Source organism: Diachasma alloeum, unplaced genomic scaffold (genome assembly GCF_001412515.2).
Source record: "Diachasma alloeum isolate Michigan unplaced genomic scaffold, Dall2.0 Dall_scaffold_00209, whole genome shotgun sequence".
Taxonomy (NCBI): domain Eukaryota; kingdom Metazoa; phylum Arthropoda; class Insecta; order Hymenoptera; family Braconidae; genus Diachasma; species Diachasma alloeum.
In genome coordinates, this window is record NW_021680374.1 from 978,812 (window position 1) to 996,479 (window position 17,668).

Here is a 17,668-nt window from a genome sequence, read left to right on the forward strand (position 1 = left end):
CAACACATCTACATAAATCAGTTGGTAAAATCGTTCGCTTCTTGTATGTATAACGCCATCTGCCATTATCAGAACGTATAGTTTCTCTCATTTTACGAGAAAAAAAACATTTTCTAAGAGAAAATAATTGTATTGGATAAAAAAAGAGAACATGCCGGTTCATGGGTTAGACTGAAGGTAATTATCATTTCATAAAATTATAATCGTAAATGAATATTTTTGCAATTAAATTTATAAAAGGTATTTTGAAATGACATTTTGAAGATTTGCTATATTATGAAGTGTTTATCAGTAGTTTATAAGTAAGTTCAGTTTGATTGACCCTTTCCCTCGCACTTACTGCATCATTTCATTTTGTATGCATTCCAATAGTCTTTGAGGGGTGACGCAGCGATTTACACTGCAACGTTTGTGAAGCCAGAATAAAAATGTCAAGTATGGAGGAGACAATGAATCGAGAACGTACCCAAGAAGATTTCGTTAAAGATCTAAATTTTAGTGATGTTGATCCTGAAGATCCACTTACCAAGGCAGCACTCAGTGATCCTATTGAAGATGAGTGGATGGACATACTTGGAAATGGCCAGTTAAAGAAAAAAACTCTTATCAAAGGAAAGAAGAACACACGTCCGCAGCGAAATGATATTTGTACTATTAATATTGTTGGAAAATTAGAGAATGGCAAGGAAGTTGAATGTTTCATCGATGTTGCGATACAGTTAGGAGATGTTGAGTTGATCCAGGTAAAAAATCATCTCTTTTGCACATTTTTCCAACATATTTACTGTTTGTACATTATGCATGTTAAGCAGTCTTTTTACATATAATTTTGTTATCAGAATTTTCTATTGGACGTTTTCTGACCTATCGCTACATTTTTCGCACGTTGACACGTATGAAAGAATTTATGGATGTTTATTCATTTTCAGAAAATCGAAATTTTCCTAATAATTGAGAAAAATTAGTTGCAGTAACGTTGACGACATGCAATTAAATGGACAAATTTTTTCTCATACGTGGGCTCCCATGGGATTTATTTTCAAATTGATAATTCACTTACTGAAAAACAAAAAAAAAGAATGAAAATAGAGAGTCAAACGGAAGAGACAAACGTGATTGGCGCAAGGGTCTAATGAGAGCGATAAATAGAGTAATCGCAAGGGTCAAACGGGAGAGTTCAGATGAGTAATCTCACGGGTCTAATGGGAATTACTCTATTCATTGCTCCCAATAGACCCTTGACATTACTCATCTCAATGCTTCGGTTTGTCCCTGCGAATATTCTATTGATCGCTCTCATTAGACCTTTGCGATAACTACGTTTGCCTCGCTCGTTTTACCCGTGGGATTACTCTATTCTTCGCTCTCATTAGACCCTTGCGGTAATCATGGTTTATTCCTCACGTCTGATCCTTCCGATTACTCTATTCATCGCTCTCATTAGACCCTTGCGATAACTACATTTACCTCTTTCGTCGGACCCTTGTAATCACCCCATCCTCCTGAATAAATGTTGGCCCAGCAACAAGGCCATGGAACACCTAAGATTTAGGGCCATGAAATTGGTGACCATGGACCTCCAAATTGCGTTCAGAATTTCATGGCCATGCTCATGGCCGCACCATCACGAGTGCCATAAAAGCTCTTGCCGTGTTATTTTTCGAATAGGCCAGTTAAACAATCGGATATTATAGCCTGCCATTGCAAAAATTCGACGGTCGATGTGAACTGAATAATTCGACGAATGACCCCTCAACAAGCCCTTAAGTTGTACTCGTTCTCGAAATTGTTAAAAAACAATAAAAAATGCAAAACTGTAAAAAAATTCCAAAAAAATCGTACCGTGTCACCGTTTTTCGTAAACGTTGCCGAAATGATCATAGATACGAATAAAATGCATAATACTTAAATTATAGAGCACAAAATTTTCAACAAACAAGTCAGTGAGCGCACTTCTCAATCTTCAATAGTTTAAATGAGAGAAACGCTAGAAAATCGGCAATAAAAATGCCTCATTTCACTTTGAGTCTGAAAGTTCAATTTTAGTTGCAAAAATGTTTTTTCACTCGTAGAACTAATTTAAAAATCCCAATTTTTTTACAAAGAGTTCAAAAAAGATACTGAAAGTGGAAAAAAAAATTTCTTTATTTTTAAAATTTTTTATTGCACTTGCAAGATTTTGGCAGTGCAATTTTCGGGGGTCTCTGAGTTGCGGGGCTCCTAGAAATACTGCATTGTCAACAAGTTATATGAAAAAAAAGGGGACTTTTTTTTATTATTTAACAATGTACGCAAAAACAATGCAAATTCGAGCGAGCAAAAGAAAGATAAAAAATGTAAAGGAATGTCTGAAGAAAATGCAGGTGCAGTCCAAGGGTTTTCCATAAAATTTTTTCATACATTGACATATACTTTTTGAAACTGATTATCCTATATACTTCTTAATACACCTGCTTTCATTGAAAAATTGGATGTTTAGCTATGGGAAGACCGAAGAGATTAAATTTTCATTGCATCAAAGATTGTTAATGGTATCAAAATTCTCGAATAAATATCTATTCTAAAAATCAATTCTAAATATTTGAGAAAATAATAGTTTCTTCAAAGTAGTTAATGCATTTCTAGGGTCTAGATTTGGCTATAGCACTGATGGACGTTGGAGAGGCAGCAGAAATTGTAATAGCCCCAAGATTTGCCTATGGGGACATTGGGAAAGAGCCGGACATCCCTCCTGGAGCCACACTATATTACAATGTTAATCTAAAAGCCGTAAAAATGGAACCTGAAATCGAAGAGATGGGCTTCACACAGAGAAAAGAGTTTGGGTAGCTTACATTTTATTATCATACTTTATATAATTTAAAATGTTCGTTTCTTCGAAAAATCATAAAATATCCTAGAAAGTTATAGAACGGTCTAGATCGTTAAAGAATTTCCCATCAAATTCATGCATCATCTGTATAATTATAATAAATATTCATTTTCCGGAGAAGGTTCCAGGAATTTTACAAGATTTGATGATTTTTTTCCCATCAGCATATGTCAAAGAATTTAGGAAATTTCGAAGAACTTGGCGATTGATTTCAAAGTTTACGGGTAACATGCAAAAAATTGAATTGCCGTGAGGCGGGCCACACTAGTATTATAAAATGAAAATTCATCCTCAATTAATTATCAAGCGGTGTTCTGATTTCAGCAACAGAAAACGTGAACGTGGTAACTGGTGGTTTGCCAGGGACGAGCCTACTTTGGCGATTCAGTGTTACCGAAGGGCATTAGATTTTCTCCAACCCTCAGGAGACGACCATAAAAAGAAACCCGAAGATGTTATAACTGATTCTGAATTACAAATTCTTCTTGAAGAGAGAACGAAAGTCTACAATAATCTTGCAGCCGCACAAATAAAGACCGAAGCTTACGAAGCCGCACTTGAAAGTGTCGACAATGTTTTGAGAGCTAATCCGAAGAATGTGAAGGCATTGTTCAGAAAAGGTAATGTAGTCGAAGAAAATTCAAGGTTAATTGTTGAAAATTCCATAATAAATAATGATAAAGTTTATAATATCTTTATTGATCAACTTCCACTTATTTTGGTAGGACGAATTCTTCATAAAAAAGGTGAGCACGCGAACGCAATATCCGTCCTTCAGAGTGCAGCGAAGCTTGACCCGGATTCCAAAGAAATTATTCGTGAATTATCCATACTAAAGGATAAGAGTGCGAGAGATACTTTACACGAGAAAAATCTCTATCGTAAAATGTTGGGAAACCCCAAAGAATCCATGCAATCTTCCAAGAAAACTGTTTCCGCATCAAACAGTACGGGAAGACTCGCTTGGAGTCTCATCGGTGGTACCATTGCTGCAATCGCTGGTGTTATTGTGTACAGATTGACATTTTAATGAAAAAATCACTGATTTACATTACCATTTATATAATAATGATAATATAATTGATAAGAAAAAAATAAGATCAAAGATATCTAGTAACGTACTGTGGGAAATACGTCTGTTACTGATCAATTTTTGGAAAGAATTTTTGAATAATACAGTCAACATTCCAAATGCGATCGTCTCTCCTCCTTTTCCCTTCATCTCCTACATAAACAAAACTTATCTCAATCATAAATTCAATTTTACGATAGTCAAGATCAAAGGTCACAGCTTAAAATTAGACCTAAAAACATGTAAGACTTGAACAAGAAAATCATTTAAAAATCAAAAGACAAAATTGAAGAATTACTTCGTGCATGGAAAATTCTCTTTCAACGTTTTCCAATGAAATACGAGTCAATAATTGGTACGAGACAAGTAAATAATGAGCTGCAACGGTTAAAAGACAATAATGAGGCACTGAAGAGGGGGATAATAGCGTGGACTGATCGACACTGTGCGGCTAGTACGTATTGAGATTCGTAGTTGGAATGTGCTGGTTCAAAGTGTATATCTTCATCGAAAAATAAATAAGAAAATTAGTGTCTTGATTCAATGAGTGTAACTTGATTTTTTTCAAGACTTTTTCTGTTAAATTGAATGGCTGTGAGTGTTTGAACTCGTGGTTGAATAGTTTTTAATCTCATCATGATACCTAGGGGCTTCAGTCAGTACCTATGCCTCTTAGCAATGCTTCTAGTCTTTAGTGGGAGTGAAATTGGTGCAGTTGACAGGTCATTATCATAATTATCAACTTTGAAATTTCATCTCATTGCTTTTATCATCATTCGTGAATTTCATCAAATTTTTAGGGGATATATCTTCACAGCGCCCAAGAAATTCCTTGCTGGCGAGACAGAGAGCGGCTGTTTATCACTCCATAACTTGGAACCACCGGCTCACGTGTTATTAGAGCTATTATCGCCGGCATCAGTCAATGATGAAGAGGTTTTGGCCTCTACGAGCACGCTCCTTGATTCTGGTAAGTCGATGTTTGGGTTTTGTTCGCGATTCTCAGAGTATAATACACACTCACACTCACAACACTTGGGTGATAGTAGTAAGATCTTTGACCTTAGCAGAGAAGATAAAATATTTCTAGGTATATTCACAGGGAAATTGCTGAAAGGGTGGAGGGCTTTGTACAATAATTGATAACTTATTTACTTAATCAAAATGAGAATAATATCATGCTTTGTAGAAAAAAGGTGGATACTTTAATCATCCCAGGTGAACTTGGCCTGTTAAAGATTGATCTCAAATTACAAAATTGATTCTATGCATTATAGTTTGTCATGGAAACATGAATTTTAATTTCTCAGAAAAGGAAAATTGAATGGAGAAGTTTCTGTTTTAATTCACAAGATTCGATACAAATGGTTGACACTGTTAAATTAATATGATTTGGTCATACTTTAGAAGCAAATCGATATATTTTTATATATAAGTCGCAGAATGTTGGAACTTCAGGAGAAATTCCATTCAATTCATTCATATTCTCATTTTCTGAAAGAATTTTCCAATGTTTTTATTCATGTGAAAGATTAAATAATAATTGTTAGCTTCAAAATTCTTCAGAAGGGATTCTTTTAAAGCTGATTAATTCTGAAGATAATGATTTCGATAGAAAGAAAATTTTTCGTGTTCTCTAAGCAGTGCTGAAAAATTGGTACAGTACAAGATGTATTAATTTTTTGTCGCCGCTTTTTTTCCGCCACATGTCATAAAATGTGCTCTTATCAGTCAATTATTTTCCTGATTCACTATTTTTGATACCCTTACATGAATAAATTTGTAATCGTTTACTATCGGGTCATCCCTACTTGTCACAAATCATAAATTGAAATTGTCACTTCCTGTGATACAATGAAAAGGGTGAGCGTCAAGCCAATGACAATTTAATAGCTTGTAATGCGTGAAGGGGACACAAATTCTGACTGCGTCATGGAAAACAGTGCATTCCACGCAAATATTTCGGATTGAAAACGACGGGAAAAAATACCATGAAGTATAATGTAGGAAAGCCAATTATTTCAGTATAAAAATGAAAACTGGAATTATGGACATGACCGAGATCGAAAATTAAAAACATAAACCTTGTCAGAAAATCCGTCAAATGATGAATGAGCAGAAATTTTCATATAAATTTTGTTACTAATATGAAATGACAAGATTTCTCAGGCTCGAACGCGTCCAACTAGTCTTACCATTCTTGCAAATGTTCACCATTAGGTGTCGAGACATGTTTGGAATTGGCTGTACCAGATCGTGTGCAGATGACATATACGATGGCAAGGTTGAGATTAAAGATCAGGTTCGATAAGTATCCAGAATATCACGTCAATACAGAAAAGGAAGTTTATATTGAGTATGACTCGGTTATAATGTTTGCTGAAACGGATAAGCCGGTTTACAAGCCTGGACAGGATGTTAATATTCGTCTTCTTGCTTTAACGCACGATTTGAAACCTTGGAAGCGTCAGGTGAGTGAATAATGATTCATCAAAAATTCATGTCTTCTTGGGCATAATTGAAAACAAGCAAATATTTGTCATATATGGCCCATGGAACTAGTTATTTAATTTTTTACGCCCCTGCATGGAAAGTTTGTACTTTGCTGCTTGATAAGCAGCAAAGGGCGGAAAGTCATGTTTCCCCGCCCGAGATGCACATGCTATTTTTTAACACGTCTGCAAAGAAAAGTTTGTATTTTGTTTTCTGATGAGCGGAAGGGAAGTGAATACTTTCCGCCTGAGAAAACAACTTTCCACCCCAGGGCGGAAAGTACTCACGTACCAGGGAGCAAAGTACGAACTTTCCGTGCAGAGATGTAAAAAAATAGCATTCGCACCTCGCGCGGGGAAAATATGACTTTCCGCCCTTAGTGCACAATATACTATTTTCATCCCGACATAAGGGAATTGTAGGGGAAATAATTTCTAGACTCTTTCGTTCCGTCAGTAAATATTGGAAATTCCTTATTCTAAAATATTTGTCAAAATATTGTCAAATATTTTATCAAAAATTTTTTTATGGCATAAAATTATTGAATAATTAAAAATGGAATTCGATGGGGGCCAATAACATTTTGCTCTAAATTTATACGGGGTATACATCACACTTTTCTTCATGGTTTGGCTTCTCTTGTGGTACGTTTACACCTTGTTTTGAAAAAAAAAATAATGCCATAGATATCACATTAAAATGTTTCATCCATAATTCTTTTCAGATTCCCAAAGTTTGGATCGAAAATCCTTCGGAAGTGCGAGTTGCACAATGGACAAACCTCAGTACAGACCGCGGAATAGTTCAACTTCTGTTCCCCCTCTCCCCAGAACCGAGTCCGGGTACTTGGAGAATTAAAGTAGAAAAGAAAAAATCTCATCCCCAGCTGACCCACACCTCGACCTTCGAGGTACGCAAGTATGTTCTTCCCCGTTTCCAAGTAACTATAAAGGGCCCAAGTTATATACTGGCAGATGCTGACAATGCCACGTGGAGCATTTGTGCTAGATACAGCTACGGTGAACCAGTTCGTGGATCTTTGAGGCTTAAATCTAGCCCTCAAACTCCAAGTTGGAGGAGAAAACACAACTTTCCAGCTATCAATTATGAAACTAGAATTGAGTCTCCAGATGGATGCGCCGAGCCTTTCACAATTACAAGTTCTGGAATGGGTCTTCCACATTGGGAAGTGGCCCCCAATAGTATTGTTTTAACTGCAAATCTAACAGAAGATGGTACAGAAGTTGTGGAAACAGCCACAAGTCGTACAGTTGTTGTCCACCAAGCTCTGAAACTCGAATTCTTGCCCCATACTCCTAAATACTTCAAACTAGGCCTTCCATACCACGGGAAATTGAGAGTTCTGAAGCAAGACGAAACTCCAGCACCTGGAGAAAAAATTCAACTCTGCCTCAGAGTTCGAGGCAAGGACGAATGGGTGAGAGTCGTCGTCGAGTGTCGAAATTTCACATCATCTCCTCTTGGTTTTGTAAACTTTATTGTACCTTCTCAGCATAAAAACATCGTTCTCCTCAGCTTCGTAGCTACTGGAATAGAATACTCAACAAAATACTACTCTCCCGATAAACGTTGGAGGGTTTTTATGGATCAACCATCAGCATATATCGACGTTGGTGCCTGGTACTCCCCTTCGGATAGTTATCTGGCTGTCGCACGTGGTGATCAGCCGATCGTTTGTGGAGAAAAGTATCCATTCAACGTTATGTACACGATGCCAAATGAGATGAACGGCTCTCGAAATGACTCAGTTGCTTTTCACTACTCGATCAATTCCAAGGGAGATCTATTGATTTTCGGGCATGTTAGGCATAAACCCCATCGAGATTCTGTTTTAAATTATTCAGATTTCAAAAATGTTCTTGGAGCCGTCGAAACCACCACAACTCCAGCTTCCAGTAACTACCATCAATCACATCATCACTCCAATGTAACTAGGAATGAACCTATGGCTCACACTGTTCATCGATTTCCGTTGAGTGTCAAAGTTACTCCAAGTATGGCACCCATTTCCGAATTACTTCTGTATTATGTGAGACCCGATGGGGAAACTGTGGCTACTACCTATACTATTGAAGTTGGTCATTGTTTTGAAAATCGAGTCAAAACCCATTGGCAAGAGGATACACAGTCGCCTGGAGAAGCGGCACGATATCATGTGGAAGCTGCACCATGGTCGCTGTGTGGAATTTCCGTTGTCGACCAATCAACAAGCTATTTGTCGGATATTAAAAAGAGCCTCGTTGATGCTGATGAAGCATTTGAACAGGCCAAGAGATTTCATTTGAATCGTGATACACCGATCTTATATCAAAGTGTTTGGAGTCACTGTAAAAGTGAGTATTTAATACTTTCATATTTACAATTTCGGGCTAATAATTGAATACACTTGGAGTATCTACATTTCTTCTTGTGTATATAATATCTTTTTATTTTTATTTTTGAAAGAAGGATTGATTGTTTCAAATATTACAGGACACATTAAAATATTCCATAGAAAATCGTACGTGTTTCTGTCACGAAATTCTCCTGACTCCACAGATGAATAAATTTTCACAGAAAAACTTGTGCACTTGTGTGGAGAAATTCCTATGGAAAATTTTCAATAGAAATTGAATCGGATTTTCCAGCGAATATGCTAGGTTTATCTATGATATATTTTCATGTGATGTATTTTCAATCAATTATTTGCAGGGAAATTGCTATATTTTTAATCGAAATTGGCATTTTTTAATCGAAGAGGAAACCATCAAATTCCCAGAAAAAAACATGAAATATTTTGTCTTCTTTCATACGCAGAAACCAATCAACCCGAAACAAGTATTGAGGAGATTGATCCGCTCCCTTCTCCTGCAGTGGAAGTCCCCCCAGTTTGGGACTTGCGAGCAGCTCCGAAACAACCTTGGAATCGCCAGCTTCACAGAGAGGGTCGTCAAAAACGCAGTGTCATCCATAATGGTGGAGTCAATTATGTTGACGCAATGCAGGCTTTCGATGATTTTGGGGTAATTGTAATGAGTGATTTGATTCTTGAATCGCGTCCATGTCCCCAAAATCAGTGGATTAGGTCTAGGGAGAATATTGATTTCGAAATGATGCGAACGAGAATGGATGAGCCAGATAGAATGTGGGGAACAGTGCGAATGATGCCTCAAGCTTTCCCCTTGTTGAATTTTGCGGTAGTGGATTCATCAGCTCCAGGTCCAGATCTTGGCTATGCTGATCAACTGCCGGATCATATTTTGAAAGCTCCAAGATCATACTTCCCAGAGACGTGGCTTTGGGACCTTGTTGCAACCGGTAAGGAAGGTCGTGCTGTCGTTAAACGAAACCTCCCGCATACTATCACCAATTGGATTGGTCATACCATCTGTATCTCCTCGAATTATGGCCTTGGAATCGCTCAACCCGTTCAAATCAACGCTTTTCAACCGTTCTTTCTGGACTACAGTATCCCTTATAGCGTTAAACGAGGAGAATTACTCCGCATGAGAGTTTCCCTCTTTAATTATATGCAACATAATTTACCTGTGAAAATCCAATTGGTGAATGCCCCTGGATTTGACCTCCATCTCTCTAATTCTACAGGGAAATACTGCGTGGAGGCACGAAAAAGTGTAGTACACGAATATGTCCTCCGACCTCGAGTTATTGGTGAAATCAATGTTACTGTCTCCGCAGCAGTTGATCCAGACTTTGACAAACCTTGTGGTCCAAACACCGTAGTCTTCACTCAAGATGCTATTGTGAAACCGATTTTAGTTCTACCGGAAGGATTTCCCATCGAAACAACAAAATCGGCATTCGTTTGCCCTAAAGACTTCAGTGATGATTCAAGTATTTCTTGGAATCTCGATCTGCCGGATGACTTTGTAGCAGACAGTGTGAGAGCATATGTTTCTCTCGTTGGAGATCTCCTGGGCCCTGCTTTGGAAAACTTGGATAATCTGGTGAGATTACCTTTTGGTTGTGGTGAACAGAATCTGATTCTATTTGCTCCAAATATCCAAGCAATTGCGTATTTGGACGCGACAAGAAGGAGCTCAGTAAGTCCAGAGTTGAGAAAAAAAGCAATCAGAAATATGGAAAAGGGTTATCAACGAGAACTAAATTACCGACATCCAGATGGTTCATATTCTGCATTCGGACCTCACAGCTCCGAGAGCGGCGGATCAATGTGGCTCACAGCGTTTGTTGTCAAATCATTCGCTCAGGCGAGAAATTACATTCACATAGACGAAAGGGATTTGAAGTTATCTGTAAAGTGGATCATCAAGAAACAGTTGGAGAATGGTTGTTTTCCTCTGATTGGTCGAGTCTTCCACAAAGATATGAAAGGAGGTCTTCAGGATGAAAATCAATCCTTTCCAGCTGCGTTGACAGCCTACGTTTTGGTATCACTACTGGAAAGTGGAAAAAGTCTTCCACCTTCGATCATCAGCAATGCGTTGTTTTGCTTAGAGAAGGGAATGCCTGATGAAGCTGACGGTAATCCTTACACTGCAGCATTAGCAACCTATGCTCTAACACTTTTGGAACATCCCAACGCTAATGCCAGTATGAAGTCTTTATTATCAAGATCAACACGTCTTCACGATCTCATGTGGTGGGAGGACAAGAATAAACCATCCATGGGTTTGAGTATTGAAATGACAGCTTATGCTGTACTCTCATTAGTAAAACTCGGTGGAGAAGCAAATATGGCATTGGCTCTAAAAGCAGTCCGGTGGATGTCAAAGCAGAGAAATGCAGAAGGTGGATTCACCTCAACCCAGGACACTGTTCTTGGTCTTGAGGCACTTGCTAAGTATGCAGCAGCTATGTCCAGCAACTACACCGACTTGTCTGTACTTGTAACTGCTGGAGATGTCGCTAAAGTTGTCAGAATCCATGAAGATAATCGAATGGTACTCGTTCAGGTTCGCTTACCAGTACTCCCAACATTAGTGGAAATCTTTGCGGAAGGCGAAGGATGTGTCCTCGTTCAGACTAACTTGAAGTACAATGTCGCCAGAGCCACTGGGTCACAGGCTTTCGATTTGGTTGTTAATACTGAGCCCGTTGCTTCTGGGGATGAGTGTTCAATGCAGAAAATCAGTGTTTGTGTTAGATACAAAATGGCTGATGAGGAGAGTAATATGGCTCTGTTGGAGATCGGAATGATCAGTGGATTCATACCAGACAAAGGGACTCTCCATGCGCTACTCGAAGAGCCTTCTACTAGAGTCAAACGATTTGAAGAAGAGCGAGATTCCGTTACAATGTATTTCGACAAGTTGACTGGCGAAAGAACTTGTATATCATTCTTAGTTACCCGCGAAAACATAGTTGAAAAGGCTGAACCAGCAATTATCAAATTATATGATTACTATCGTCAAGAATTGACTTTTGTGAAAAGTTATACATTTGCAAAAACATGTGGTATACGTGATGTGGACATTGAAGGATTAGATTCACAACCCAATGATCCGGAACCAACGCCACTGTTCAATCTCGAGGTTCCGATAGAGAAAGAAATAACATCTCTTCAAAGATCAGCCAAGGATCTCCCGCAAGATGCAATCTTAGCACAAACAGCAGATGAAGCAGGAGATAAGGCCAAACAAACTGCTAACGAAACTAGCTATCCATCTCTTCCTCCTCCAGCAGTGAAAAAATTAATGACAATCTTACATGAAGTTTTACAAAAAAATACAACACAGACATTAAACTCTTCGACAGTTGAGAGAATTCCTATGACATTCGCAACATCAACCACAACTGAATCCATAGAATCCATTGATGAAGTTGATTTAGTAAAACACATCGAACCTGGAAGTGGTTTAGAACCTGAGCAATCGGCTGGGCAGTTCTTCGATAATCCATCATTTGTAGTGATAGATCACGAGTTGAATACCCCAGACGGTATTGAGGGACCTCCACCTGTCTACGTGAAACCACCTTCCAATTTTCAGTTACATCAAGAAGACAGAGAGCATCCCAAGTTTTTCACACCCCAAAATGAAACGGAAAATAATCGATCTGGTAACCTGAATGAAGATTTTAATAATTCACCCCTGAATCAATCAGTAGTTAGTACCAGTTGTCCACTCTGTGGTGACAAATTGCCATTAGATATTAAAGACCTTTACTGCAAGTCATCAGCAGCAGTCAAAGTAGCAATCAGAAGACTTCGAAAGGCGAGACTGTTATTGGATTTGCGCTCTGAACCTCAACCCAAGCGTTTGAGATTCATGATCGAACTGAGTATGAATGAAAACTGCACATGTCCAGCTTTGGACAAGCCTGGAAGTCTTGCCTTGATATTTGCAACTGGAAACTCTACTTCGCCAATTACAGATTCAGTTGCGTACGATCATAATCGTCTTGGAGGTATCGGGGAGTATGTTAAAAAACCTCTTGATGGTATGGTGTCGATTTACACACTTCCAAACACTGGATATTCATCATCACAAATTATTGAAGCGCGAGAATTCTGTCCAACTTCTCCAAATACATGATGTGAAGACTAAAGTCTGATTGTACACTTTAAAGTTTAAACATTTTGTAATATTCTCAATTATTACCAAAGAGACGTTTCTGTTAGAAATTAATTTCTTTCACCATTTATCTCCATTGGAATCCAATAACTTCATTATTATGGTTATATTATAATTATCACTACTACTATCACTATTATTATTATTATTATTATTATTATTATTTTCGTGATTTATGAACAATCATACATCTACCTTTTATAGGTTTTTATTTTATTCAATTTTTTGACAATAACTGCTACGCGAATAAACGTCTAACAACTAATCACTGCAACTCGCTCGTCAATTATTATTTTGTCACAATTTGTTTTATTATCTTTATTATCGCTACCGTTGACCAATGCAACAGCTTGCTAGATTTTATTACCATAAAATTGCAGAAAGAAAGATATATCAGTATTTTTATTCCCATTTTTTTCTTTGAATACATCAATTGAATCAACACCAAATATCTATACGCTTTTCACCCTTCATGAATTAACTTTGAATATACGATGTGAAAATCTCCAAGTCAACAAAAGCTTATGGATGTATGAGAGGTGGCAATTCATTTAAATGGTAAAAGTGACATTGGAGTTATTGATATTATTATTAATCATCCATTTCCGCCTCTAATATTATCAATTATCCTCTTATGTTGATGCAAAAGCTTCTGTATTTTTAAGGAAATAAAGATTATTCCAACTCAATCAGCGACAATGTTTCGTGATGGAGAAAAATGAATTGCGATAATATTTTTTTAACGTTACAATATTACAAGATGTTTCATAATGATTCGTTGATTTTCTGAATGAATACGGCATCTCGTAAGGATTTCACTTGGCTTTTCACTGGGGATTGTTGGGTTCCGAATTACTTTCACATACATCCAAAGTTGATAAAACGATAATTCAATAACTTAAATGCAATGGAAAAAAAACCTGTACCTATGAAAATAAAGGAAGGTAAGATCTGGCAGTTTCAGAGCGGAATATAATGATTACATCAAAGCGGAATGAAATTGAAAGATGAAGGTCGTCAATGGAACTAGTTAAAAAAAATTGATGTTTTAAATTGGATCGATCTCTATACATAGAAACTAGATTTAGCTTTTGTTGATGAGGGACTCTACAGAGCTTTTAAACTAATTTTTTAATAGATTTGTGGTGCTGAGCGATCGTTTATAGGGCCACTGGTGCGTAATGAAGTGCCTCGTCTTATTTGATCCATTAGTGAACTGCGTACTTGATGGGGATCGATTATCGGTACTCTGTTGGCCATTATTCGTCTAACACTTGCTGATCTATTTGTAGTATTTGATCTCCCTTGCTGTATCTGTAGTATTTGAGGCGGGTGCTGTTGGGTTTGCTGCGCCTGTTGCTGTTGGGCTGCTAATTTTGCATTTAAAGTCTCTAAAAATCCAACTGGTGTCCTTGGACTCTGGGTAGTTTCTAAGTTGATATGTTTTCGGGCTGATTTAGGACTGCTGTTTGAATTGACATTCATATTTGTATTTATTAATTTTGAACTGAGTACTGCCATGAAACCTTGGCCTACTCCACCTGGTCCTTGATACTGTGCAGACGATATCGATGATGATGATGATTCCACACTGGTTGTCGATACTCTTCGACATGAACTCGAACGTTCGACAAATGTAGAATGTGTTATTTGGTTGAATGCTCCTTGGGGCTGTGTTGGCGGTTGATTGGTAGTCTTTCGAAGGAATGAAGGACTTGCTGGAGTATGACGAAGCTCTGTTAGTGTTCGTACCGTTTCCGACACAGATATCGATCTGGAAATAGATGACGATTTTTTATTATCAAGTGCTATTTGCACGTTTATCTATGGATGTGTAATGGTGCAAAGGTAAATATTTATGGACAAAAAAGTGGTACTGATATATTATAAGATGTTTCATGTATCAAAGGCCTTAAAGATGCCTAAGAAAGAGATGAGCCTCCCCTATATTTAAATTAATTTTAATAATTCATTGCCTTTAGAAGGAAGGTGCAGAAAAAGGGAGGTCCCGATCATCTACCTGGTCAACCATATTATTATATTGCGTTGTACCAAAAAGTTTAAATTCACAAACTGGCAACCTGGTCCCAACTTGATGGGAAGGGTGGAGACCCATTGTAACCATTGGAAGCTGGAGACTGTGTTGGGTTGTCGTGTGATGGATTGTTTGTGTGATGAATTGTCGGGTGATGGTTAGAGGTGTAACCATGAGAGTTCATCCGAATAATATCCCTAGCATAAAGGCAAGGATGGAGTACCTTCCGTTTCTCTATGAGAAATATCCAATTACACAGAATTTGGAACATCGAAGATGTGCTACTCTATTATTTCTTTATGCTTACCGCTGTGGAGTAGGACTGGGAATGGGTGAGTTTGCTTCCAGAAGAAATGCAGGAGGTGGTGGAAGATTTTCAGTCTCATCAGATGTGGTGGTAGTTTCTACACGCTGTTCCCCAGTAACGAGAACAGTAGCAGCAAGTAATCCGCCACTTGCTCCAATCATGGATCCTGTTGTACTCGAATAATTACCACTAATAATTGTTGAAGTTCTACGTGCTGGTGGCGGAGGTCTAGTTTGTTGAATGGAGCCTCTTCGCGGCATCGTACAAGAGCCACCAGGCACAACAGGAGTGTCACAAAGACTTGGAACTGCTTGAAAGGTCGGCAGTGTTGATTGACTACTATAGCCACTGCTTGACTCCAAACTCGATTCGGACGTTGTGCTGCCTATTTCTTTTTCAGGTGCTACTGTGTCAGTCTGAGAATAATATAATTAAATTTCGAAATCGCAAGAACGCAACAACTTTTTTATCGTTTTTGCAATTCATGAGTTTTTTTTTCATGTTCACATGAATTTTAATCCCACCAACCCTAGTTAATTATTCGGAAATGAAATACATAGTATGTACAGAATTGGTTCTCTATTTTCAAGTTTGGAGTCATCCAGTTATCCAGCAATTCGATAATAAGAACTCGTGTTTAAAAAAACAAGTGTGTTTATTTCATTAGAAATGTTGGTTTCTCCCATCAGTATGAAAAACTACAGAATTTTCCTGGAAAATGGAAAATTAGATTGTCGAAAATTGGATGAACAACTTGAAGTTTTTTTTAGGCCGTGACTATTCGCACCATTGCGTGATTCACTCCCGTACACTCCATACACTCCACGCATCCGTGAAGTTTGTGTGTTTCACGCAGCCGAATTTTCATACTGCTGTGTATTTCACGCAGTTGAAGTTTCATACTACTGTGTTTCACGCAGTTGTATTTTTATACACCTGCGTGTTTCACGCAGTTGCATATTGATACGCCTGTCTGTGTGTGTGTTTTTTTTGGCTCAAATGAAAGAGGGGCTCGAAAAATGGTGTGCAGAAGTTTTTAAAGATGACAATTGTCTCTAAAGATGATGTCTGTTTTCAATTGAAAAGCGCAATTGTGACAACATTGTCCAGTGGGGTCTAGGAGTCTNACTCCACGCATCCGTGAAGTTTGTGTGTTTCACGCAGCCGAATTTTCATACTGCTGTGTTTCACGCAGTTGTATTTTTATACACCTGCGTGTTTCACGCAGTTGCATATTGATACGCCTGTCTGTGTGTGTGTTTTTTTTGGCTCAAATGAAAGAGGGGCTCGAAAAATGGTGTGCAGAAGTTTTTAAAGATGACAATTGTCTCTAAAGATGATGTCTGTTTTCAATTGAAAAGCGCAATTGTGACAACATAGTCCAGTGGGGTCTAGGAGTCTACCCTGGTACAAAACCATCTTTAGAGGCCCTAGCAAGCCATTTCCCAAAAAAAAACATTCATATCTTGAGCCCAAAAAAACATTCATATCTTGCCTGACATCGCTGCTACAAACTCGTGTCTACAACTCGGGCCTTCAATTGAAAACCCCAGTTGAAGACCCGACTTGTAGCAAAGATGTCAGACAAGATATGAATGTTTTTTTGAGCTCAAACGAAAGAGCGGGTCGAGAAATGGCGTGCTAGGACCTCTAAAGATGGTTTTGAACGAGGGGAGCCTCCTAGACCCCAATAATCTATATATACTCCTAGACCCCATTGTCCTCCTAGACAATGATGTCACAACCCTGCTGTTCAATTGAAAACAGACATCATCTTTAGAGACATTTGCCATGTTTAGAGGCTCTAGCACGTCATTTCTCGACCCGCTCTTTCATTTGAGCCCAAAAAAACATTCATATCTTGTCTGACATCGCTGTTACAAACTCGGGCCTTCAAGTGAAAACCCGAGTTGAAGACCCGAGATTGTAGCAAAGATGTCAGACAAGATATGAATGTTTTTTTGGGCTCAAACGAAAGAGCGGGTCGAGAAATGGCGTACTAGGACCTCTCAAGATGGTTTTGTACCAGGGTAGAGTCCTAGACCCCACTGGACAATGTTGTCCCAATTGCGCTTTTCAATTGAAAACAGACATCATCTTTAGAGACAGATTAGGTTTTAAGGCTCTATCTCTCATAGTTTCCGAGATAATCGCGAAAAACGGAAATGCCAAAAAAAATTAATTTAATTCATCTTGTATAGAGTGTGGGAAGTGGAAAAACGCAATTCTGACCCGTCCATCTGCCTATACGGAACCCAAATTTTCTCAGGAATCGAATGGAATAGGTTTCAAGGCTCTATCTCTCATAGTTTCCGAGATAATCGCGAAAAAC

At 38.2% G+C, this 17,668-nt stretch overlaps 3 protein-coding genes across 4 annotated transcripts in view; 2 read left to right on the forward strand and 1 right to left on the reverse strand.

Annotated features, from left to right (window-relative positions):
* Positions 1–49: 49 nt before the first annotated feature.
* LOC107036435 (peptidyl-prolyl cis-trans isomerase FKBP8-like) lies at positions 50–4,488 on the forward strand. The gene is made up of 5 exons (XM_015254385.1): positions 50–177; positions 373–743; positions 2,626–2,825; positions 3,197–3,492; positions 3,598–4,488. The coding sequence occupies exons 2-5, from the start codon at positions 429–431 to the stop codon at positions 3,900–3,902; spliced, it is 1,116 nt and encodes a 371-aa protein (XP_015109871.1). The 5' UTR covers positions 50–177; positions 373–428; the 3' UTR covers positions 3,903–4,488.
* A 73-nt stretch (positions 4,489–4,561) lies between these two features.
* LOC107036429 (alpha-2-macroglobulin-like) lies at positions 4,562–13,717 on the forward strand. The gene is made up of 5 exons (XM_015254379.2): positions 4,562–4,666; positions 4,745–4,914; positions 6,165–6,415; positions 7,162–8,791; positions 9,255–13,717. Exons 1-5 carry the CDS (start codon positions 4,581–4,583, stop codon positions 12,953–12,955), a joined length of 5,838 nt encoding a protein of 1,945 aa, XP_015109865.1. The 5' UTR covers positions 4,562–4,580; the 3' UTR covers positions 12,956–13,717.
* Positions 12,855–17,668, reverse strand: part of LOC107036432 (protein MTSS 2) — an 18,548-nt gene continuing 13,734 nt past the window's right edge. For both annotated transcript variants that reach the window (XM_015254381.2, XM_015254380.2), the window contains 2 exons: positions 15,337–15,752; positions 12,855–14,768 (listed from right to left, as the gene is read on the reverse strand). In XM_015254381.2, coding sequence (XP_015109867.1) covers positions 14,126–14,768; positions 15,337–15,752 — 1,059 coding nt within the window. In that variant the 3' untranslated portion in view covers positions 12,855–14,125. The remainder of the gene's footprint in view (positions 14,769–15,336; positions 15,753–17,668) is intronic.